The sequence below is a fragment of the Callospermophilus lateralis genome, chromosome 18, assembly GCF_048772815.1.
Source record: "Callospermophilus lateralis isolate mCalLat2 chromosome 18, mCalLat2.hap1, whole genome shotgun sequence".
Lineage (NCBI taxonomy): Eukaryota > Metazoa > Chordata > Mammalia > Rodentia > Sciuridae > Callospermophilus > Callospermophilus lateralis.
The window spans coordinates 7211368-7235667 of NC_135322.1; the positions used below are offsets into that span (position 1 = coordinate 7211368).

General features: G+C 52.8%; 2 protein-coding genes across 2 annotated transcripts; one reads left to right on the top strand and one right to left on the bottom strand.

Annotated features, from left to right (window-relative positions):
- Positions 1-81: 81 nt before the first annotated feature.
- On the bottom strand, positions 82-17237 carry Ppfia3 (PPFI scaffold protein A3). The gene is made up of 29 exons (XM_076839487.1): positions 16998-17237; positions 16666-16767; positions 16134-16298; positions 15696-15770; positions 15265-15339; positions 14736-14957; positions 13391-13537; positions 13168-13302; positions 12701-12784; positions 12420-12551; positions 11908-11970; positions 11611-11690; positions 11242-11386; positions 10523-10710; positions 8925-9147; positions 7902-8065; positions 7648-7775; positions 6903-6996; positions 6226-6307; positions 5451-5651; positions 4147-4209; positions 3969-3995; positions 2833-3008; positions 2321-2418; positions 1914-2089; positions 1763-1831; positions 1365-1536; positions 909-980; positions 82-823 (listed from the first exon to the last, which is right to left on the bottom strand). Exons 1-28 carry the CDS (start codon positions 17235-17237, stop codon positions 922-924), a joined length of 3585 nt encoding a protein of 1194 aa, XP_076695602.1. The 3' UTR covers positions 82-823; positions 909-921.
- A 5157-nt stretch (positions 17238-22394) lies between these two features.
- C18H19orf73 (chromosome 18 C19orf73 homolog) lies at positions 22395-24284 on the top strand. The gene is given in 5 exon segments (XM_076839345.1): positions 22395-22445; positions 23866-24027; positions 24029-24092; positions 24095-24156; positions 24159-24284. Coding segments are annotated over 5 exon segments (465 nt in total).
- The last annotated feature ends 16 nt before the right edge of the window (positions 24285-24300 follow it).

Genomic DNA, 24300 nt, shown 5'->3' on the forward strand with positions numbered 1-24300 from the left:
CCAAAAAAAAAAAAAAAAAATCAACACGGAGCTTTTTGAAATAGTTCTCTTTACCCGTGATCACTGAGTGACGCCTGGGGCCGGGAGGCCGACCGAGAGTCGGGGGCGAGGGCTCCCCTACCGTCCGCACTCCCCCCACGCCACATCGCCCAGTGGCATCGTGGAAAGAGGATTCTCCCATGCAAACCCCGGAGCCGGCGGGGAACCGGGAGCACAATTCTGCGCTCCCTACCCCTGGGGCACGGACACGGCCACAGCACGGGGGGCGGGGAGGCCCCGGGGACACGAGACACGGGGGAGGAAGAGGGGACCCCGCCCGCAGATGACCCCGGGACTGACGACCGAATGCGGCGGGGAGGGGCTGAGTGGCACAGGGGGCGAGGCTTGTAGCAGCGAGTCCCCCTCCCCTCCTTTCGGACGAAGAAGGAAGACTAGGGCCCCGCGACTGGGCAGGAAAAACGGGAGGGGGCAGCCTCTTCCCGCATGCGGCTCTGGAGGGAAGCCCGGCCCCTTTTCCGCAGGTGAAGTGTTCCCGTCTCCCATTGGAAACTGATCAATAAATTACAAAGTAGAGAAAAGGGAGGCAGAAGTTTGGGGCGGGATTTCTTCCTGCTCTCTTCTTCCCCCTCTCAGTCCAGTTCATGTGGTTTGGTCCTGGCCCAGTCCATTTGTGAGGCGGGGACACGTACTCCCGGTTTGTCTGTACAGATGGTCCGGTCCGCGGCGCGAGCTCCCCTGACCGCTTTCCCCGGACAGACCATACTCTGGGTGGGAGGGGGAGCGGTCCGGCCTCGGGACGATTCTTCCATCCGAGTGAGATCACCTGCATTGACGCGGGGCAGTGCATGGAGTAGTGAAGATCCACTGTGCTGCCCCGCACCCCCAAGTTCGCCCAGTACAGTCCTCACCTGGAAGCCTACACTAGCAGGAATAGGTCCGGACCGAAACACCATCTGCCCGGGAACTCCCAGAAGTCTGGCCTGGAGGGAGAGCGAGCAGCGGTTCAGCCTGGAGCACACACAACCCCACCCCCACCCCCCAGTTCTTTTCCAGGGTTTCTGCCAGTTCGGGCCTCAATTCCAGGAATGCTCCCTTGGACTTCCCCTCCCGACGTCACAACCATCACTTGGTTCCACGTGGGTTTTCTTCTCTTCCCACAACTTGAGACTAAAATAAAGTGCCCAGATGGCTCTGGGAGAGTTCATTTCCCACCCTGGAAAGGACACTGGTGTGGGATTAATACATTCCAAGGACAGTCTGGATTACTGGAACGGTCCTTTTGTAAAGTGAACCTGGAAGGCTGAGTTAGTCCACTTCCCACCCTTGAGAAGGGAAAGGGGCCGTCGTATTTGGGAACTCCCCACCTTCTGGCTGCAACTTGCGTAGAGGAAGCCCGGGTGAGCCCAGGGCTCCTGCTGCAGCCGAACGAAAGTTGGGAGGCAACATCTCTGCCGAGTCAGGGGTTACGCCTCGGAGGTCCTTCTCTCGGAACATTTTCCTCCAGGATGGAGAGCGGCTAAAGGACTTGGCGCTGTCCTAGGTATAGGGACAGGAAGACGTAAGGGACAGAGTCCCCGTTTCGACCCCGCCCTTCTTTTGGCTTCACCCCTCTCGGGATATCTCCTCCCCCTTAACTCGTCCCCTCCCTGGACCAGCCTCCAGCCACGATTCAACCGGTTGGCAAAGCCAAGCTCCACCCATTCAGTGCCTAGAATGGAGGTGCTGCTAGCAGCCGGGTCTCCAGAGCTGCTGCCGCGCCCACCTCGTCCAACCGGCGATCTGTGCCTAAAGAGATGAGGTTGCTGAATTCCTTCTCCAGGAGTTGTCGGGCCTGGAGACGGAAGTAAAAGATTGGAGCGTGCAAACCGCGAGGTGGGGTTGCCCAGCAAGCTCAGGGCCCAGCAGCAGCTCACCTGTGCATTCTGCGTGGGAATCTGCAGGAGCAAGGCCAGGTCGGAGTAGTCGAAGGTTTCGTCCAGGGCGAGCAGAGCCCCGTGCACCCCGCTTTCCGTGAGGTTCGTGGCGAATTCCTTCAGGCCCAGCCCGGACACCCAACCCATGACACGCTCATTGGACCACACCATCACGTCTAAGAATGGAAGGGACCCTCAGTCACGCCCCTCCCATGAGCCACGCCTGTGCAATTTAGCCCATACCTCTTCCCCCATTTGCTCTTTTCTGGCCACGCCCCCAGGCTGGCTCCACACCTCGTTCATGGTAGTGATCTTTTTCTTTGGGCTCTCTCCTCATCACCCCTATCCCAACTCTGCCCCTGTACCCTCCACCTGGCTCACAAAGGAACTCACTCTCTTCCACTCACCTCGGATCTGGGTCTGACTCTCTTCTCTCCTCCGCTCGAGGTCCTTCCGGTCATAGTTGAGTCGTTTCAGGCACATGATCCCATAATGCAGACTCACCCTGAGCAACAGGGGAAGTGGAGTCAAAGAGGAGCCTTCACAGCCCCCACTGACTGCTGCTCCTATTAGGCCCTCTCCATTGGCTGCGGTCTTCTGGGAGAGGTTGGGGAGTTCCACTGATTGGCTGTATTGATCGTTGGCCCTCCCAGGAGGTGGAGCATTTTCAACAGACAATTCCTATTGGCTAACCTGGACTGGGAGTGGAATTAACTAGGCAAACTGTCTCCGGACCTGAACTTTGAACACTTCCTATGGACCATCTTCTTAGAGGATGGGGCACAGAGTCAGGATTCCTGAAAACCCAGACTAACGGGTCAAAGATAATCCTAGGAACTTCCCATTGCCAGCCCCATTGGTCAAAGGCTAGGGGTGGGGCTTCCCCTTGGACTGTCCCCATTGGCCAGGCAGTCCCCACCTGTGGAAGCTGTCCACCATCTTGAGTTGGCCCCGGAGCTCCTTCTTGTTAAGGTGATCTAACATTCGGGCATCCACCAGCGACTCCATGAAGTAGCTGCGGTACTGGGGCAGCCCCAGGCTGGGCAGCCAGTCGTTCCCCACCCACTCGTGGTTCATGTCGCCGTATGCCAGGATCTGGGGCCATGGGCAGGTGAGGGAGGGGTCAGGCTCTCTGGACTAATCCCATGTGTGTATGAAAGGAGTTCAGTCTAGTCCCTCAACCCAAGGCTATTCTTTCCCCACCCTCACTGCAGGACAATGATCAATGTCTGCTTGGGCCAATGGACCAGTCCACAGTGGTCTCCTAAGCCTACAAAGTATGGTCGGTGGTCCCTGAACATTACCATGGGTGCTTGCTGGAACTTCAGAACCTCAGACCCCACACCAGACCTACTGAAATCCTATCGTGCTTTCACAAGATCCCCTGGTGATCTCAACTATACATTACCTTTTAAGAAGCACTGTTCTAACTTTGTCCCAACTCAGCCCCAAATCACTGGCCTTCCAAGCCATGGCAGTGGATTCTTCCAACCTCCATGTTTTGAAAATACTAGTCTAATGCTAAATCTGGCCTGGACAATGTTCTAGATCAGTCCAAAGACATTCACCCTCTTTTGCATAAGGAAGGAGACAATTTCTCTGCTGAAAACAAAGACCAAGCCTAACACAGTTCACCCCCAACTTGAGATAAAAATGCAGCTTGTGTTCCCCGGCTTCTCATTCAGCCTGGCCTGCCTCACCACTACCATCACCAGTGATCCCATCATGATGCAGCATAGCCCCCTTCCTCTCAACATAAGGGAAAACAGGCTGCTCTGGGGCTCCCTCTAATACAGCAATGGAATATCCCCTAGGGCTCCACAACCCATGACAATGGAATGGCTGGTGCACCAGGCTGACCAGGGAACAGTGTGGGCTTCCACATCGCCACCCACGGAGCCACAATGAACCAGTCTAGAGCTGAGCTCCAGTTGCAAACCCCTGCAGGGATGATGGAATGTTCTGGAGAGGGTAGGGGCTGGGCTCAGAGAAGGAGGGGCATCCATGCAGCGTGCACAGCCTTTTCATGCACCCATGCCCGCCCCACACCCCTACCTGCTCCCAGCTGATCTCCTTGGTCTCCTGACCCGTTAGTGGGAAGAGGGAGAGAAGGGGTGGGTTACGGGGCAGGCAGAGGAGGACAAAAGGGACAGACAGCCACAGACTCAGTCCCTGCCCCCACCCCCAAAGAGAGTTAGTGCCACCCTCAAGGCCTGTACTTGGGGGCACTCACAGGCTTCGTGGCAGCTGTAAGGGACTCCATCTCTTCGTGTGTCATCCATACGTTTCCTGTGGGCTGAGTGGAGAGGAGATATTATGGTAATGGAAGCTGACTTTGGATAGGGGAGGAGAATGGGGTCATGATTCAAAGGCCACTGGGCCATATGTTTATGTATATTCTGCTTTCTGTCTGTGGGCCCAGCAGTGGGAGAGGAAAGCAGCGATCCTTTCTCAAGCATCCATCATGTTCCAGGCAACAAGTTAGAACTGAGGCCCAACTGACCATTTTGCTGTGTGGCCCTGTGCAAATGATATCACCTCTCTGACCTGACACAGAATTACAGAGTGAGGATCAAGAAAGAGGCTGCGGAACAGTAATGGGGCAACTGTTTGGCAGTGAGAGTGGGGTTCACTCACATTTGTTGGGTTATTGCTTCAGCAACCCCCATGCATTAGGAACATACATGCATTCAAACGTTTCTGAACTCCTAGTGACAGTCACTGTTGTGAGATCTGGGATATGGATAAGGTCCTTGTCGTGGTGAGGGAGCTACAATCAATATAAATATGTTGGGGAACTATAAGCACAGACCAACTAGTAGATGAAATTAACAATAATATCAATTCTCAGATGCAATAGGGTTCGGTGGCTAAAGGGTGTCTGCAGAAATATTTTTTGGGGGGTAACAGTAATGATGTCCTCAAATTACATGCAAGTACCTCAGAAATAGACACACAAGTAAACAGCAGGTATGGCTAAGGGTAAACAATTGTGGAACTAGATATGGGTACAATTAATTTTCTATATGTTTGAAACTAATATTAACAAAAAGCTGGAAACAAAAGATAAAATTTTAGAAGGTAGTAAATTTTATGTGGAAAAAATTAGAAGGAGTTACTGTCTTGGGTGCCCTGGGACGACTGGTTCAGCTCTGGAGCTTAGGGAAGGGCCCTGGGAGGTGGTGACATCTGAGCTGAGACCTCAAGAATGAGAAAGAGCCATTCTTGGGGAAGACTAGCTAAGGCAAGACCCTCCACACAGACACAAGCTAAGGCAAGACCACTTCACAACACACACACACACACACACACACACACACACACACACACACCAAGGAGCCTCTCAGGAAGGACCAGGCGCAACACACACAGGACTAGGTAGGAGTGGAGGCGAAGCCGAGAGACCTGGGGGTGGTGAGAGCCAATGAGGAGCAGAGTCTAGGAGACAGAAAGTGAGCACGAATGGGATTGGCTAGTCTCAGGAATAGAGGCGGGGCCGGAGGCAGCGAGGGCTGGCATTGGCCGCCGGACACTCACCGTGCGGGAGGAGGCGGGAGCTGAGGGGGAGGTGAGTGAGACCATCTCCTGGATGGCTAGGCGCAGTTTGAGCCGGTGCAGAGGGTTGCTGATGCCAATCTCACGCTGTATCTCTGTATCCGACAAGTTGGCCATGATGGCACCACTCTTGACATTGGCCCGGCAGGCAGCCACATACCACGCAGGCATACCTACCCACAGCTGGAGCAGAGGGAGAGAGGGACAGGGGGAAGGGACAGAGAGGACGAGGTAGGAGAAATGGGGGAGACACAGAAAGAAAGGGAGAGAGGGAGACAGATGGGCAAGGCAAGTGGGGGCGAAACAGAGACATGGGAAAGTTTGCAGGAGGAGAAACAGGACAGGGCACATAGACGTGGGAGAGGCAGAGGGAGACAGAGGGAGTGCCAGAGTTGAAGAGGAAAAGGATGTGGAGAGACAGTAGGGGGAGAGAGAAACACCCAGAGACATGGGAGAGAGATCCAGAGGCACAGGGAATGGCAGACATACAGTCAGAGATGGGGAGAATCCCACACAGGAGGAGACACGGAGAGACCAGAACCCAGGTGGGCAGGACCAGAGGGCAGGGGTGGAGGGAGGAGAGAGAAGCTGTTTCCGTTGACAGGGAGCCTATCCCCCTCCAAGTCCTCACCTCCCCATCTCGCCCCACCCCAGCTTGGGGTAGGAAGATGCTGGGTATCCAGCCAACCATTCATAGGGGGCGGGGGTGTCAGAGAGTTAGTGATCATTTAGTTAGGTCATTTCTGGGCCCCAGTACCTCCAACCAAGAGACCACAGTGGGCCCGTCCCACGCAGCAAAAGGCAGACCCTGGCGGCAGGCCTCTTCCAGCAGTTCATGCCTGGTGGGGGAGAGCAGGGCAGGAGTTCTCAGGGGTGGAAGCCCCCAGCCCTTTGGACAGACCCCTTCACCACACACACACACACACACACACACACGTATGATTATATCTTATAAATGTAGAAAACATGGCAGAAAGTCAAAAATTGCATGTGAATCTCTGAAATCCATCTTCCCCACACCCATCGAAAGAAAGAAAAACAGCTGGGTGGAGTGGTGACTAGGGAGGCTGAGGCAGAAAGATCACAAGTTAGAGGGCAGCCTCAGCAACTTAGAGAAACCCTTTCTCATAATAAAAAATAAAAGGGGATATAGCTCAGTAGTAAAAACAAACAAACCAACAACAACAAAACACCCTTGCATTCAATCCTGAGTGTGTGTGTGTATATATATATATATATATATATATATATATATTTTTTTTTTTTTTTTTTTTTTTTTTTTTTAAGGGGGAGAGACAAAGAAAAGTCTAGGAGTTCCAGATTCCCAAACAAGCAAGTTCAGGACCTTGGACACCTGCTTCCAGCAAGTTAGTCTCACCTCTGTTGGCCACCACCCCACCACCCTCCACATACAATATACTGTCACACACTCACTTCCTCTTGTTTCTTCGGTCCTTGTCTCCTGGGCCTGTCAGCTTGGCTAGCCCCAGAGGGTCAGTGGCCAGCGTCTCATCTGAGGGTGTTCCAGCTGGAGGCAGGGAAGGGTGAAAATGTGGAAAGTCTCAAGGGGGAGGCAGAATCTCTCATGCTGGGGGTGGTGAGGAGGATGCCAGGATGGCGCAGGCCCTGAGGGAGTTGTGTAGCCACATTGAGGGAGTGACAAAGCCAGACAGGGACCAATGTCACCTCCCAGACAATGAATTGGAGACATACCCCCAAAAAGGGCTAGATTCACTGGGCTGGCTTTGGTAAGGTGGCAGTGGTGTGCTGGGAAATGGCTAACAACTGGCTCCCTGGGAGGGAGGATTCCCTGGTGGTAGTGTTTGCCAATTTCTGTGGCCAATTTTGAGCTATCAATGTGATATCAAGCAGCTCACAGACTTCCTGAAACAACAGCGCTCACAAACCTGTGTGAGGAGGTTCCAGCACACCACTGGAAGGTGCCCAGCTTTTAGGAGTCTATATCCTCTTTCTATTTAAAAAGTAATAAAATAAATTCGTTTACCTGCCCAGTCACCCAGGCAGGTACCAGAGGGCCCTCTCTTTTCCCTCCTCCTCTGTCTACCTCTGCACGTCATTCTAAGTAAATGAATGTCAAGTCAAGATGGAAAGAAGAAGAAATTAAAGGCGGGGGGGGGGGGGAAACAAAGAAGAAATGGGTTGGAATTAGACCACTCACCCAGAGAAGAGCTGTCCCGGCCTGGGGGTCCCATTCGCCCCTTCTCTTTCTTGCCAAAGAGTCGGCCTATAGATGACTTGATGCTCTTCTTCTTGGGAGCTTTGTGAAGGGAATCTGGGGTGCCCTCACTGGTAAGCAGGACAGAGTAAGAACAAACTCCTTGTGGGATGGCCTCCCCCCCCAAGTCCTTGTCTACCCCCATCTCATCCTTCCAAGCAAGTTCTTCCCTGTTCCCATCCATTGCCCCTGCTGACCTTCCCCGTGAGGGTCCCCCGTCTTCTAAGGCCCCCGCCTGCAGTGCCAAGGCCTGGGTCATCCTCTCAAGACGGGCAGAGCGCGGAGTGGGTGGCGGGGTATCTCCTGGGATGGCGGGCCCCTCTCCCCGTGGAGCTCCAGCTTCCTCCTTGGGGACATGATTCTGGGGATAGAAAAGCATATATGCTGGATTAAGTTGGAGGGGTCATGTTGGAGGCTCCCTATTAACTGGGGTGTCTACTAGGGGACTTCTGGGGATGACCGTGGCTTGGAGCACTATATCTAAAGGTAGCCTACATTAAGTAGGGGACATAAAGACAATGATGGGAGCTCCCCTGGAGCTTGATAAGCTCGTATTTATAGTATCTTTGCTTTTGGTGTCAAGAGTGAGATATGCTTGGCCTCAAAGAAAGCTAATGAATTATAAGTCCTGAAAACCTGAAGACTTGTGTTTAAGGCAATAGAATAAGGCTAGTTATCTCTTTGCCTCCCTCAAAGGTCAATTCTGAGGACCTAATTGTAGTTCTGAAGTGCATGTTTAGTCAGAGAAACATTTTTTTAAACACTGTGTAGCAAGCACAGTGACCTGTAGTCCCAGCTACTTAGGGGGCTGGGGCAGGGTAATCACTTGAGTTTGAGTTTGAGATCAGCATGGGCAACAGAGCAAGACCCCATCTCAAAAAAACAAACAGGGGCTGGGGATGTGGCTCAGTGATAGGGCGCTTGCCTAGTATGCATGAGGTCTTGGGTTTTATCCTCAGCACTGCAAAAATAAATAAGTAAATGCTCTTATTTTAAAAAATCCTATGCATAAGACAAATAGACTGGGACACCTGCTTCCAGCATGTTAGTCTAAAGAAGCCACTGACTTGGCCCACCTTTAGTTGGAAATTTTAGGGAAAGCTAAGGATGCTTTTGAAAACCACTGGTGTCCTGGGCTTATTACTCATGATTTGAGGGAAGCTCTGTTTCTGACCTGTCCTCATCCTCCCACCTGCCTGGGGAGACTCCAGAGCACTCACCGCCTTGTCGGTGCCCTCACGGGCAGGGCTAGGGGGTGCCAGGCGGGGTGTTGAATGGCCAGAGCTGGGAGGGGAGGGGCTGGCAAGAGTAGAGGTGGTGAGGGAGGGGGGTAGTGAGCAGCTGCTGCGGTAGCGACCCAGCGAGTCCAGGCCAGAGCTGGACACCCGGCTCTCTAGCTCTTCTGCCCTCTGTTCTGTTGTCTCCTTCTCCTCTTGGATCAACCTGGGGAGGGAAACAGGAGAGACTGGGTGATGAAGCTGAGAGGGAGAGGGAGTCTGAGGGCCACAATCGGCCAGAAAGGTTTGGTGGGGAAAGGAGAATTCTGGAGAAGGAGCCATGAAGTCAAAGGCTTGGGTGGATCTGTGATGGCCTCATGAGTTCAAGGGGAGTCAAGGAGTCATGGTAGTCTAAGGAAGTCACAGAAGAATTAGTTTGATCAGGGAGATCAGGATCTGTATCAGTTTGGCCTTGATAATAATCAAATGGTTCTGTAAAATCATTAAAAGGTGATTATGGGCAAGAGATAATATTCCAAGAAGGACTGCAAAAGCCAGGTCATAATCAAATCATGGTGAGATCAGAGACATTTTAGGTCAATCTAGCATCTGGGAAGGTCATGGAGTCATTCAGTATGTGGGAGCTAATCAATCAAGACACAGTTTGAGTGGGAGGTGATGGTCACATTGTCCTACTTGCTGAGACAAATGGAGAAAATGTATTGTAAGAGAATTTCCAAATAAAGGCAATTTCTGGGGAATTGGGGTAGACATCAATGGGGCTTTTTAATAAATTGAGGATTTTTGTTCTATTGGGTAAAAGTTCTTTGGGTATAGAATTGAGGTTCTTAAAATTTTTTTGTAATTGTAGATGGACAGAATGCCTTAATTTTATTTGTTTAATTTTTATGTAGTGTTGAGGATCAAACCCAGTGCCTCACGCATGCTAAGCAAGTGCTCTGCCACTGAGCTATAGCCCCAGCCCTAGAATTGAGGTTTTTGTTTCTGTTTTTGGTACAAGGGATTGAACCCAGTGGTGTTTAACCATTGACCCATATCCCCAGCCCTTTTGTTTTTTATTTTGAGAGAGGGTCTCGCTAAGTTGCTAAGGCTGGTTTTGAACTTAAGATCCTCCTGCCTAGGCCTCCCAAGCCCCTGGGATTACAGGTGTGCAGCACCTCTCCTGGCGGAGTTGAGGTATTTGATTAATGTGTTATGGTAAAATTCTTGGGTACCTTATTGTGTTGACATTCTTGGTGTACTGGGACACCCTGGGTATGAGTTATATGAAGCCATGAAATCCACGATGTGCTGGAAGATTCTCGATGTACTGAGTTGAAATTTTTGGTAATTTGGAGTGCAGTCTTTGATGTGTCTGGAAATTGTGAGTTACTGGCTGAGGGATATACATGTAATTAGCACATGGAAGGCTTGGGTGTATCCTGGGGGATTAATAGACACTGTAGAGGATGTTGGACTAGGAGAATCCCTTGAGGATGGTGGGAAAGGGAATGGACTCAGGCCTTCAGCAAGTTTCCAGGAACCAGAGGGACGGTGTGATCAGCTCAGGCAGGACAGAGCAGGTCTGGGCCAGTGCTCACTTGATCTCCTTGTTGATTGCCTCCAGCTGCTCCTGAAGCATGATGGCCAGTGTCTGTACATCAGCCTGCCCACTGGGGGACAGCAGCTCTGCCCCAAACATTCCTTCTGCCTCCTCCTCATCAGAGCCATCCAGTTCCCCAGGGAATGGGGGTGGCATGGACCCTGGAGGAGCAGACCGCTCCCAGTCCTGTCTCTGTGGGAACAGAAGCACATCTGGTGAGTGGAGGCCAAGGTTGGCGTTGGGTCTTCACTCACCAATTCTGACTTTGCCCACCCTCCCCTCCTCTGCCCACATGCACCGGTTCTGTTCCACAAGCCCAGCTCACTCTGTTCATGGGCCCCTTTCTTAACCCTTCCCGCAACTCTCTAAGCCAAACCCCTGCACATGATTCCCCGCAGCTGCCCTGACTTCCATCTCCCTGAATCCAGCCCACTTCTCCTCTTCATCTGGACCCACCCACTTTGAGATTCTACACCCCTTCCCCCACATGTCATTAATCTCAGGTGCTCACCAGGTAGCAGGACATTCACATGAAGAGGTGCCCAGGCAAGTCATGATGGTGGATTCCAGTGGGGGAAGGAAAGAAGACAGGTAAATACAGAAGACCCTGCCTCTCAACCCAGCCTCCTCCACCCTGAGCCTCATGGATTAGGCTCCATTCCCTACCACTGCCTGTCCATGCCCTGCTCAGTCCACGCCCCAGAGGTGGATGCTGACCTTGGAGGGCTCATCTTTAACCCCCGACCAGCGACCCCTCTTGCTTGCCCGGCCACTGCCAGCCCCATAAGGGTCCAGGGGGGTGCCGGAAGGTAACGTGGGTGCCTGGGAGTAACGGAGTTCCAGGGCACTGCCAGGGAGAGACCTGTGGGCATGGGAGGGCAGTCATGGATTCATGGTTCAGGAAAAGATGAAAAAAGAGATCAGGGGTCCCGGGGACAGGCCTGGGCTCAGGGGTTATGAATTCAAGGTCAAAAATAAGACTGATGAATGATCGCCTCAGGAAATAGCAGGGAGTAGGAATCAAAAGGGATGAGCTTGACTAGAGTGGCTCCCTAGACGGAGGAGGGGCCAGAGGGCTACTGTCACCTGGAGTAGGAGGATGGTGGCCTCCCCCGCAGTTGGTCGATCTCCATCTGCATCCGCTCCATTTCAGCCAAGAGCTGCTCCTGGGGGGAGGGGATTGGAGATGTCAGGTTACCCTGAGTCATGGGCATGGGCATGGCTTAGAGAGAGTTGGGGAAAGGTTTAAGAAAGTGAATTGTCAAGAGAGTAAGCTGGACTGGAGAAGGTGTCAAGTGTCTGCCCCCATCTTTTTTCTGAGGACCAATTCCAACCTCAGCGACCCGGCCCCACTTCTTTCCTTCCATCCCCCAAACCCCCCACCTTGTTAAGCAGCAGCTCATCCTGCAGCTTCTTCATGTTAGCGATCTCCTCGCTCAGTGAGTTCTAGGAGAACAAGGATGAAGTGAGGCAGTGGGGCCCAAACCCAGCATGCCTAGCCACCGGTGCAGACAGGCCTGGGGACCCAGAGGAATGGAGTGGAGACAAATGGTGAGCTGAGAGGAAGGGAGGGTGGGTTGGGGGGCCTAGTGTGCATCTAGTTGGAGCAATTCTAGAAGCCCTGAGATCAGACATCTTGTATTATCTCAGAAGACTCAGGGTTTGACAAACCATATGGTTGGAGGCTTTGGGAAAAGACTAGGACTCAGGGTCTGGATGCCCTTAGTATTCAGCTCTTGGAATGTTTAGAGAAGTGAAAAAGTGGTCTCAACAATAGATTGGAGAAGACTGTCGAATTTGGGATGCTCGGGTTTAGACATCTCAGATAAGGGATCTGGAGGAAATGCCTGGGGCCATAGGATTCCTGGTTGTCGGAATTCTGGGTTGAGACGCACCTTTTCCTCCAGCGCTCCCATGCGCTCCTTGAGGTGAAGCTGTAACCGCTCATTGGACTCGCTCAGCAGCTTGTCCACTGTCTCGGACAGCCGCTTATTATGGTCATCGTTCATCTTCTCTCTCTGTCTGGCCTGCGCATAGAAAAGCAGTACAACTGGGCTCAATTTGGTCCAGGGCAGAGCACCACCCTTTTCTAAGACCCACCCCCGCCACACCCCCTCATCTAAGCCCCACCCTAGCCTCAAAGCCCAGCCCTCTGTGGAGTCTTCAACTCCCTCACCCGCTGCAGCTCCTGGTTCTTCTCCTCCAACTGGGCTTCCAGCTGCCGAAGCCGCTCCTCAAAATTCCCATGACGCTCCTCAGCCTAGTGGACAGAACCCGTGGTGTCTGACTTTACCCCACCAGGATCCAGTCAGGTCCCTGGCCCCACTGCCTTCAAGGCCGGTTACAAGGCCCCACCCCGAGCTCCGGGTTCCTCCCCAGCCCCTGTGATTCAGGTCCTGCTCCTGTGTCCAGTCTACATTCTCAGGACCTGTTCCTGCCCTTTCTGGTTCCAAGCTATCCATCCTTTTAGTCCAGACTAGAAAACACGGTCCTCCCACCCCAAACCTCCAAGTTCTGCTCCATCCAAGTCCTCTACCCGCCCCCAGACCCCCTCCCCTTTTCCCCAGAAGCCACTCGGATGTTCTGCCTACTCCTCCTCCAGATAGGGCCTTGCTCTATCTCCTTGGTGAGGCCTCTTCTCACCTTGTTGAGCGCTGCCACACGCTGGGCCAGTTGCGCCTCTATCTCAGGCAAGGTCTCTGCCTTCTGCAGCGTCTGCTGAAGCTTCTGTTTAGCATCGTCCAGCCACTCGGCCAGCTGACGGCTCTTCTCTTCACTCTGGGGGAAGGAGAGGAAGGGAGAAAGAAGGGCTAGAGCACAAGGTCCACAGCCCTTTTCCAGACGTCCCCCGCAGGTGTGCCCCCACCTGCCGGTACAACGACTCCTTGCTGGCCAACTCATTTTCCAGCTTGTCGTTGGCATCGTGCAGAGACGTGGCCTCGCGCTGGGCGCTCAGGTAACGCTTCTCCAGAGTTGTGATCCGCTCCTCCATATCCTCCCGCTGAGCCAGCGCCTGCAGAGGGCAAAAAGGCCCTGGACTACTACAGCTCCCAGAAGCACCCGGGGCAGCCTAGGCTTAAAATCTAGGGCAAGGTACCCTAAGGTATACTGGGAAATAGAGTCCCCTGGGCTTCAGAATGTGGGTGCCACACCTCCCAGTTTTGCCTGCCTGACTGCCTGCCTTCCTTCCTTCCTTCCTTCCTTCCTTCCTTCCTCCCTCCCTCCCTCCCTCCCTTCATTCCTCCCTTCCTTCCTTCCTGGATTGAACCCAGGGCACTTAACCACTGAGTCACATCCCCAGTCCTTTTTTTTTTTTTTTTTTTTTTAATTTCAGACAGGGCCTCGCTAATTTGCTGAGATTGGCTTTGGATTTGCAATCGTCCTGCCTCAGGCTCCAAGCCACTGGGATTACAGTGAGCACCACTGTGTTCACACCTCCCACTTTCTAAGATAGTTCTGGCTTAGACCCTCCGGTAAAGGTGACTGAAAGTCCATGGGATATGAAGTTTTGAATCAAGCCACCCTTCTCAAAATCCAAGCCTTAGTTTTCTCAACAACTTCTGACACAGAACAGGCTTAGAATCACAGAGGACGTCCCTCAGTGTTTCATGGGAAACAAAGTTCCCTTGTATTTGGAAAGCAACACCTCCCAGGAGCCACCATGATAGCACAAGCATAGATGATATGCTACAGATTCTGGTGGAAAATGAACTCCTCTCTGGGAGCCCTTGTGGTGGGATCACACTTCCTCACAGCCCCCACCTAACCCGGCCCTGCAGTTGTCCAGGCTTACATTCCCAGATGAGAGCCCTAGTGGATGGTGAGAAATAAAATGCTCACTCTCCTTCTCATCCACTGCCTTTGAGAATTCAGATCCCACATTTCCCAACAGATCCCTGGGCATGAGAATTAGGGTCAAGGAGTCTAAGCCAGGAAGGGCAAAATGCCAACAAAAATTTCAATTTAGAGGCATACAAGAATGTCACCATTGTAATACAATAATGAGGACCAATTACTGAGTGCCACATGCTAACCTTCTGATATAATAACCATATTACAGGTGAGGAAACTGAAGCTCACACAGGTGGAGAGACCGTACAAGCTGGGGACTGAATCCAGGTGCCACTAGTCATGAGCTCAGGAAATTTGGACAAAGGGGGAGGGAGAAGGCTGGGGGCACGGAGGCCCCTCACTAGGGGCTCCCACCTTACCTCCTTGAGGTCCCGCTGCAGCTTGGAGTTGGCTTCCTCCGCCTTACCCAGCTCACGGTGAGCGGTGCCCAGCTCCTCCTCCAGCTGGCTCATCTGACGACACAACACCGCCAGGCGCTCCCTCAGCTGGCACACCTCTGCTCGCTGCCGCTCCAGGGCCTCCTCCAGCTCTGCTGTGCGGCGGGTGGTGTCCCCACCAGGACCCAGGCCATTGGCAAGGGTCTGGAGTGAGAGAGGAAGGGACAGATCTCAGAGTGGGGAAAGCAGAAAAGCAGAGGGAATGCAAAGAAAAAGTTGATCGGCTGAGGTGTGTGTGAGGGGCAATCAAAGATCAGTAAGGATCATGCGGGTCGTAGTCCACAGGGGGCATGGAGGTTCACAAAAGTTAGCTAGGTGAGGACAACAGCCAGTAAAGGTCTTGGAGGTTCAGATGTCCTAGGGTAAGTGAGGATCATAACAACCATCAAATGACCATAACAATGTCAGGGGGTTGAGTGGAAGTCACAGAAAGGAGAATTCCTCATCTCACCTGCCCATCTCCATCCTTGCCTGGCTCTTCCAGGCCTGACCGCCGCCTGGAGAGCTGCTCTCGAAGGCTCAGAGTCTGGAAGAATGAAAGGGGAATCAACACAAAGGGCTCCTGGAACCCCAGCTTTATTTCCCATATTAATTTTTTTTTTCCACTTTAGCTCCATTTTCTCCTATCCAACCATTTTCTCCTTAATCCAGCCAAAGACCCAGCCTTTGGTTCTCATCTTAGTCTCACTCTCACTGGAAGGTTCTCACCTCAGCCCTGCGGGATGAGTTCCTTCTTAAGAGCCCCACTGTTGTTTGTTTGTTTGCTTGTTTGTTTTGTTTTGTTTTTTCATTGTCCAACCTCTTTGTAAACCACCCAATTAGCTCCGCCCACTGGTACTTCCTTAGTTCCAGTCAACCTCCCCTTCTTGGCCATGCCCCCACCTCCTGATTGCTCAGCTCCAGCTCTTCCTCTAGTACTGCCACTCGCTCCAGGGCCATCCGCAGTCGCTCCCGGACCTGGGAATAGGGGCAGGACAGGAGTGAGACGGAGACCTGTCAAGTGTCCCAGAACATCCCCGCGACAGGTCTGATAAGGTAACATAAGGATTCATCTCTCTTAGTAGATGTACATCTCCTCCAACCAGGTGTACCTTTCCCAGTACCAGGCATCCTTTCCCAGGCGTAGCCTCCACCTCATTTCATTTTTCTACGATCAACCAGCCGGATCCCAGCCTGCATAGCCTGTCCCGATCAATCACAGTAAACATTCTTCCCTCTTAGGACATCCCTAACCAATCACAGCCGAATATGTCCCACTCAGGACAGCTCCTGTCAACCACGATTTTCTCTTCTTCATCCTGTCTCTTCCAATTCTCATACCTTCTCATCCAGGGCCTTGTGGTGCTCGAAGAGGGATTTTAGAGCTTTGAGCACCTCCACCTCCGAGGAGACCCCACCCGGGGACTGGGCCTGGCGCTTCACCACAGTCATGCGCAGTGACCTCTCGTGCCTGGACACCAGGCACTCCAGGTGTTCCAGGAGGAGCTAGAGGGGGTAGAATAACGAGTCAAGTTTAAAAAACAAGGGAAAGGGGGTAGGATCGAGAAAGGAGGTGACAATATGAAGGACATACGGAAGAAGAGAGATAGTCAAGGGAACTGTGAGAGGCAGGTTCAGGAAAAGAGAAGGACAGCAGAAGTAGAGACAAGGAAAGGATGGTGCAAGAAAAGAGAAGGGTATGGAGATCAGAGAGGGAACAGGAGGAAGGAGTGGGACCAGAGGAGGAGGTCAGCCAGGAAGTGGGAGCAAAGAAGAAAAGAAGACAAGAAAATAAGATAAGGAAAAAAGGGGGGGCAGAAACACCAAGAGGGGTCATCCACCCCACTTAGGCCCAGCCCTTAACACCCCTCACCCGAGTGTTGTTCCGCTCCGCCTTCAGTTCCGCAATCTCTTCTTCCCTCTCTAGCAGCTGCTCTCGGCATAAGTTCAGCTCCTTGGTCAGAGCTGCAAACTCCTGTCCAGACGTGGGTAGAATCGGGACAAAGGATCAATCCTTTTCTATCTCCCTCCTTCCCTAGGAGTTTGAAGGCTCCGCCCCTCCCGAATAAGTCCAGCCCCTTCTTGCTATTCAGACCCCGCCCACCAAAGGAAGCCTCGCCCGGACTCCTCCTTTCCAAATGCAAAGCCACGCCCCTTCCAGACCACCCTTCTCCTCTGCAGGCCCCGCCCCAGCCCCGCCCAGACCTGGGGAAGAGCTATGCTGAGCTGGCGTTGCAGCGAGTCCTTCTCGTGGCCGAGCTCACGCAGCCGCAGCTGCGCCGTAGCCAGTCCGTCTTGCGCCTCGCGCAACGTCTCCAGCAGGCGCTCGCGCTCCGTGAGCATCGTGACCATGAGGCGCTCCAGCTCCCCGCCTGCCTCGTCCGGGCCCAGCGCCGAGCCCCGCCGGCCATCCTCGCTGATGGTGGGCATCACCTCGCACATCATGGCGGCGGTGCCAGCCTGCGGGTGCAGAGAGGGGTTAGGGAACAGAAACCACCCTTGTCAAGGCACCAGCAGAGAACTGAGGCACAGCCACTCGGATACTACATGAGAGAAACAGGCTGTGCACAGGAGAGACCAAAGCCCAGACACATGACACAAGGAAACTAAGGCACCGCCACCTGACAGTCACCCAGAGAACTTAAGGATTGACCACCAGGTGCTGCCAGAGGAACTGAGGCCGTTGTAATCATGGCACAGGATAAACTGAAAGCCATTACTTTTAGGAAAACAGCCCTGGCTACCGGGTGAGAGCATTTAGGGAAACAGGTCAGCCTCTTCCAGGCACTGACAGCAAACCTAGGCCTGACCCACTCAGAAGAACTGAAGCTAGGTGACCCAGGGGTTGCCTAAATTAATGTGGAAAAAATAAATTTCTACCTATTCTGACTCTGCCGAGAATCCTCAATCTTCTGCATAGGCAGGGAAACTGAGGCCAAGCCAAAACCATGCCTTCAGAAAGCCACAGGAATGGAGACACAGATCACTAGGATGTGACCACCTATATACTGTCTCAGAGGTGGTCCTCAACTACTATCCAGCCCAACTGCTGCACTCCTTCAATTTCCCAGACATCTAAATCCCCCTCAGCACTTGGAAAAAAAAAAAAATGTTGTTTTGTTTTGTACCAGGGATTTGAACCCAGGGGTGCTTAACCACTGAGCCACATCCCCAGCCTTTTGTTATTGTTGTCGCTGTTTTAAATTTTATTTAGAGACAGGGACTGACTAAGTTGCTTAGGATCTTCACTAAATTGCTGAGGCTGGCTTTGCACTCACAATCCTGTCTCAGCCTCCTAAGCTGCTGGTATTACAGTTGTGGGTCACCAAGCCTGGCTAAAAAAAAAAAAAAAAAAAAAAAAAAAAAAAATTAAATCATGCAGCCAGGGCTCTTGCCTAGCATGTGTGAAGTCCTGGGTTCCATCCTCAGCACTGTCCCCCCGCCAAAAAAAAAATAAATAAATAAAAGTTTTTAAAGTAAACAACTAAAATAAAATGAAAATGAAGAGCAGAGGAGTGCAGCCGGTAGCAAAGGTGCTCGCCTATAATCTCAGTGACTTGGGAGGCTAAGACAAAAGGATCGCAAGTTTGAAGGTAGCCTCCACAACTTAGCAAAACCTTGCCTCAAAAACGGGAGGGGGCTATGGGTGTAGCGCTCCCGGATTCAGTCCCATCCCGGGTACAGGAAAGAAGAAAAGAAAGGGAGGGAGGGGGAGAGAGAGAAAGAGAGAGAGAGAGAGAGAGAGAGAGAGAGAGAGAGGGAGAGAGAGGGAGAGAGAAGGGCATAAAAGCAAAGCATGGCGGGGACCAAGACTGTGCTGGTCATCTCCCTCTTCACAATCCGGGAGTCCAAGATCTAACTCGCTGCTGCCTCAGGTCACAGGAGTCTAGGCACCACCAGTCCCTTCCTCTCCTAGACCAAAAAGCCTGAGCCTCCAGCCCCCTCCTCCCCAATCCTCGGAGTCAGAGACCACACCTCCCTTCTTTCCCGGAGATTTTCAGCCTCCTCCCTTAGAACCAGAAATCCCAGCCTTCAGATCCCTCCTCTCCTAGACCATGGGAATCCAAGTGTACTACTCCTTCTCCAGGGTCCACCCACGGCCTAGAACTGTCCCCCAGCAGCCAGTCTGGCCCTCGTGGGGCGTTAACCCAGGCTGCGGGAGGAGGGGTGGGCGGGGCTTCTAAGGCGGGAAGGCGGGGCTTCGGTTACTGGAGCCAATGGAGAGGCAGAGGCTCAGTGAGGCCCCCCACTGAGCCAGCTCTAGCCGCTCCCTCACACGCTTCAGGTCCGACAGGTCCAGCTGGCCTAGCCGAAAGCAGGAGAGACTTTCACTGGGTTCCTTCCTTTCCTTCCCCCCTGAGGGCAGCGGCATAACCGGTTCTGAGAGTGGATAATTCTCAACCCCGCCCAATATGCGGACTGTACCCAAAGTCTAGAACTGGGGCCTCCTCCCATGAGGAGAGGAGTGGGCCTAGAAGCTCTGAGACCTGGAAGAGAAGACAGCTGGGTGCCTGCACTCTTGGATTTTTGAAGTGGTGCATCCCAAAATCCAGATCCCTGAATTCCAGCACTCAGAGGCCAGATTCAGAAAAACATTCATAAGACATCAGGCCAGCCTTAGGCCAGAAGCCAACATGATATCTTAAACCCACAACCTGCTCAGAGGATGCGACCGCGGATATTTTAGGGAGGCTACTCTAGTACCTCAGATTCACTGAGGAGACAAATCACAGCAGGGTTGGGGTAGGATCTAGAAAGCCAGTGGCAAGAAAACAATTCAGAATGCAAAAAAGACACATGCTTCCACGCTTACCACGTTGGGGGGTTGGTTGGGATTTTAGCTCAGCAGTACAGCATTGTGCAAGGCCATGGATTCCATCTCAGCACCAAATAAAAAATAAAAATAAAAAATGCACACATTGGGCTAAGTAGAGGGTCATATTGTCGAACTGAGGCCTAGAATTTGGAATCAACCAAAAGCAGCTCAATAACTTAGAGTTTCTTGGTTATCCCAGGACCCCAAACACAGAGAGGAGCATAAGGATACCCAGGAACATATCTAATGCAATACATAATGGGTCTAGTCAGAAGGTGTGACTAGAACTCAGAACTTACTAGGGATGAAGGTATTAAAATGGAATACAGCAGCCAGTCACATTCTTGGTTTGATCATATGTCTAGATAGTGCTAAAATGAGAAGCTCTAGAATGCAGAGCATGAACTGTGGATGAAGAAAAACATGAAAAGTAGCAAGGAGTTTGCCTGAAACTTGGAAGTATCTTGGGGAAAATGCAGAAGGATGGATGCTGAGAATTAAGAATTTCCTGAGAGCTGGGCATGATAGTGTATGCACGTAATCCCAGCTACTCAGGAGGCTGAAGCAAGAGGATCACAAATTCCAGGCCAAGCTCACCAACTTAAAAAGGCCCTCAGGAATTTAGTAAGACCCTGTTTCAAAACAAAAAAAAATAATAAAAAATAAAAAGAGTTGAGGATGGGCTGGGGTTGTGGCTCAGAGGTAGAGCACTCGCCTAGCATGTGTGAGGCACTGGGTTCGATCCTCAGCACCACATAAAGTAAAATAAAGACACTGTGTCCACCTATAAGTAAAAAATAAGTATTTTTAAAAAAGAGTTGGGGGATGTAACTCCAGTGTAAAGTAACCTTGATTTCAATCCCCAGTACCCAAAATAAATAAATAAATAAGCAAGCAAATAAATAAATAAATAATTTGAAAATAAAGACTGAACCGGCAAAGGAGGAGGATGTTCTGGAAATGAGAACATTTCTAAGCATAAGACTCCAGAAGAAGAGAAAGCCTAGAACATGCTTGGAATGCCAACGAGGCAGATGGAGGAGAAAGCCCACAATCCACTATGGAACAAGTTCTACCCTAAGGCCACACTAGGGAAAAAGACACAGAAAGTGAAATGAATGGGCCTAGAAACTAGAACCTGAGGAAAGAAAATGTAATATGGAACACTTCATTGGGAATATTTTTTTGGGGGGGAGGGGGAGAGGGGGCGAGGAGGTACCGGGGATTGAGCTCTGGGGTACTCAACCACTGAGCCACATGCCTAGCCCATTTTTGTATTTTGTTTGGAGACAAGGTCTCACTGAGTTGCTTAGCACCTCTCTTTTGCTGAGGCTGGCTTTGAACTCGTGATCTTCCTGCCTCAGATTCCTGAGTAGCTAAGATTACAGGTGTGCACCACCATGCCCAGCTCATTGGGAATCTTCTAGATTCAAGATTGTGAAATTAGATGGAACTAAAACAGAAAAATGCATTCTAGAATTGAGAACACAAATTGGAGGAAGGCCAGAGCAGGTAATTTAATACACACATTCTGGAACTTAGAATGTCCCTGGGAGGAGAAAGGAATCTAGAACAATGCCAAGGATGTGGCTGGAACCTAGAACACACCTAAAATGAAAATTTAGCAGACACTAAGGACTGCTTGCTAGAAATGTGGAATATGTCTGAGGAGATGGTGAGATCAGGATTTAGTTTGTGGACATTATCTAAGTGTTTGAAAAGACAAATGAAAAGAAAAAAAAAGTATGCCCAGGGCTGGGGATGTGGCTCAAGCAGTAGCGCGCTCACCTGGCATGCGTGTGGCCCGGGTTCGATCCTCAGCACCACATACAAACAAAGATGTTGTGTCCGTCGAAAAATTAAAAAAAATAAATATTAAAAAATCCTCTCTCTCTTTAAAAAAAAAAAAAAAAAAGGTATGCCCAGAATTTAGCAACTGGTCTAGAACTTAGATCATCCTTTGGGTGAAGATAGAACAGAGATATTAACTGGAAATGTTGTAGTACATAGAAAGAATGTAGAATATGGAACAATGCAAGGGCACATGTGCAACTGGAAATATGGAAGATGGCAGGTTCTAGATTGTCTAATGAGCCTGGACCACAGAACATGTCTGGGGGAAAGGGATGCATGTTTGGCTCATTGTCCTCTGAGTGTGTAAAGATTGGGGCATCATGATATGGGGCTAAGGAGGCAATGTAGTACTGGCAATGTCTCAAGAATCCAGGATTTAGGGCACAGAAGACAGAGGAGATTCCAAAAGCCTAGCTCTGAGATGATATGGGGATGAGGCAGGGGTTTGTCAAGGCCATAGGAGATGTGAAATTGAAGGGAGTCATGAAATTATGAGCACCTACCTAGACCCCTTAAAGTGAGAACTAAGAAATTAGATACCAAGGTGGAACTGAGCTGGGGACCTGGCATCCTGAATCCATGTGGATGTTAAGGACAGGGGGTTAGAAACTTGGAGCCCAAGTACCTCTTGGGCTGGGGCAGACGGGCAGTACTGAAGCTGCCGTCTAAATTCCTAGGTCTTAAGGGGATGCTGGACCCAGGACAAGACAGACACCTAGGTGTCCAAGGGGACAGGTGAAAAGAAGCCAAGGAATCACATAGAGATTGCATTCCAGACCCCTGAAAGGAAGAGAGTCATGGCGCCAGAGTCCCTGTGGGTACCAGAAGTCTCAGTAATATTGTCTGAGGGGCATGGGGACTGTTAAACTAGGTGCTAAGGGGAGGGGGTGTTGGGCAAAAGCTGGGAAACTGGATTCCTAGGTCCTGACAGGATGAGGGTTATCAGCTGGGTCCGACAGAGGAATGACAGCTTCCAGAACCAGGTGGGAGCTGGATGCCCAAGTGCTAAGGTCTCTAAGGTGAACAGAGCCCTGGTTCCTTGGAGAGCAGCTGGAGTCCCAGAAATCTGGGGCGCTGAGGATGGGGCCTGAATGCCTGGCCAGCGGAATCCTGTGGCCCAGGTCGGGGAGGGCCTGGGTATCCCCGGGTCAAAGGCACAGCTGTGGGTATCCCCGCTCCTCCTTGCGGCGCCCCCTCCCTAACAGCGCCGGCTTGAGGTGGGGGAAGCAAGGGTGCCAAGCGCGCTGACCATGGACAGCTCCAGAGCGGGCCTATGTCCAGGGCGGCAGGCGAGCCGGCCTGGACGGAGAGACGCGGCCGGCTGTTCAAGCCAGAGGCTGGAGACCAGCACACCGGTGCGCGAAGGGGGACTAAGTCGATGCGACGGGGGAGCGGCCGGCCGTAACTGGGGGAGTCTGAAACAGCCGCGGCCGGTGTCTGGAGCTCCCGGGACTGGGCCAAGGAGAGCGACCCAGGTTCAGGAGGGGTACCTGGGCTGAACTGGCAAATCCAGGCTCCTGGGCCCTGGAGGAGGCTCAAGGAGGCAGCACGCCTGGGAGTCTAGGGTTCCGTTGGGGACTCTGGGAGCCAGGAAGGGGCACGCCTGAGTCTCCTGTGTTGGGTTGTAAAATCTGGGTTCTGGGGTCCCCGGGGACCAGGAAGGAAATCCAGGATCTCGGGGAAGCAGAGGAGTCTCGCCGAAGGGTCCCCAGGGTGGGCGCTGCCAGGCGGGCTGGGCCGGGCTCTTACCTACCTGGTCCGCGGCGGCTGCGGGCGGAGCTGGGCTGCAGGAGGGACGTGGGGTGGGGTGGGGGGACCGGGCGGGGCCCCTGGCGGCGGCCGGGGCCCGGATCTGTAGCTCCGGAGCCCTGTCTCCGCGGCTTGCGCGGGCTCAGCGTCTCTTGCTTGGGCTTGGGCGCTGGGGACCCCCTCCCTCTCAGTCTCACAGCCCTCTACCCCTTAAAATAGCCCCCTGTCCCTGTCACCGTTCAGCCTCCCCCCGCGAGGCCGCAGCTGCCAGATCCAGGGGTGCCTACCAGCGCCCCCCAAATACCACCTTCCCCCCCAAAAAAATTTCTCCTCCCTCCCCCTCCCCCCCACAGCTCCCAGGCGGTCTTGGCCCCTTTAACAGGAGACTGACAGACGGCACTGAGTGACCAATGAGAGGCACCGTCGCAGCCGGCCGGCGTCTAGACCCCGCCTTCGTACGGCCAGGGAGGGGTCGCGCGGGCGGAGAGCAGGAGGCGGGGCTTTAGGTGACTCGGCCAATAGGCACTCGGCGTGCGGCGGCTGGGGCGGGAGGCGGAGCCCGGCTGGGGGATGATGTCACCTGGAGCGAGTAGCGCGCGGCGTGGAACGCGAGTCGCGACCCTGGATCCTGGCGGTAGCGCGCGCCGGCCCTAGCGCCGCACGGGACCCAAGGGCTGGACGGGCTGTGGGGTGGGGGTAAAGGTTGTATTTTAAGGCAAGGGCGGTTTCCAGAAAGACGGGCTTTGGTTGGAAGGTGGGTTGAGTGCCCGACGGATGAGTGCACCTTATTCCGCACCCCTGCGCCCGCCTTGGGAAACTACACCAGGCCCCCCCAGCTCTCACGCAGACGATAGTGAGGCCTGCGGGGCTCCCCTGGCGGACGAGCTAATGGTTCGCCCCGCCCCGCCCACACAGAGGCCGCCCACTGGCTCCAGCTGCGTTTCTTGACTTCTTGATCAGACCGGTTACTGAGGAAGGCGCTTGGCTCTCGCCCTCCGACCCTCGTTGGGGTAGGGCGTATTGTCTTCAATTCGGCCCCCTCATTCAGACCCAGCCTCCGCCCTCCGATTTGACCCTCGGAAGCCGGCC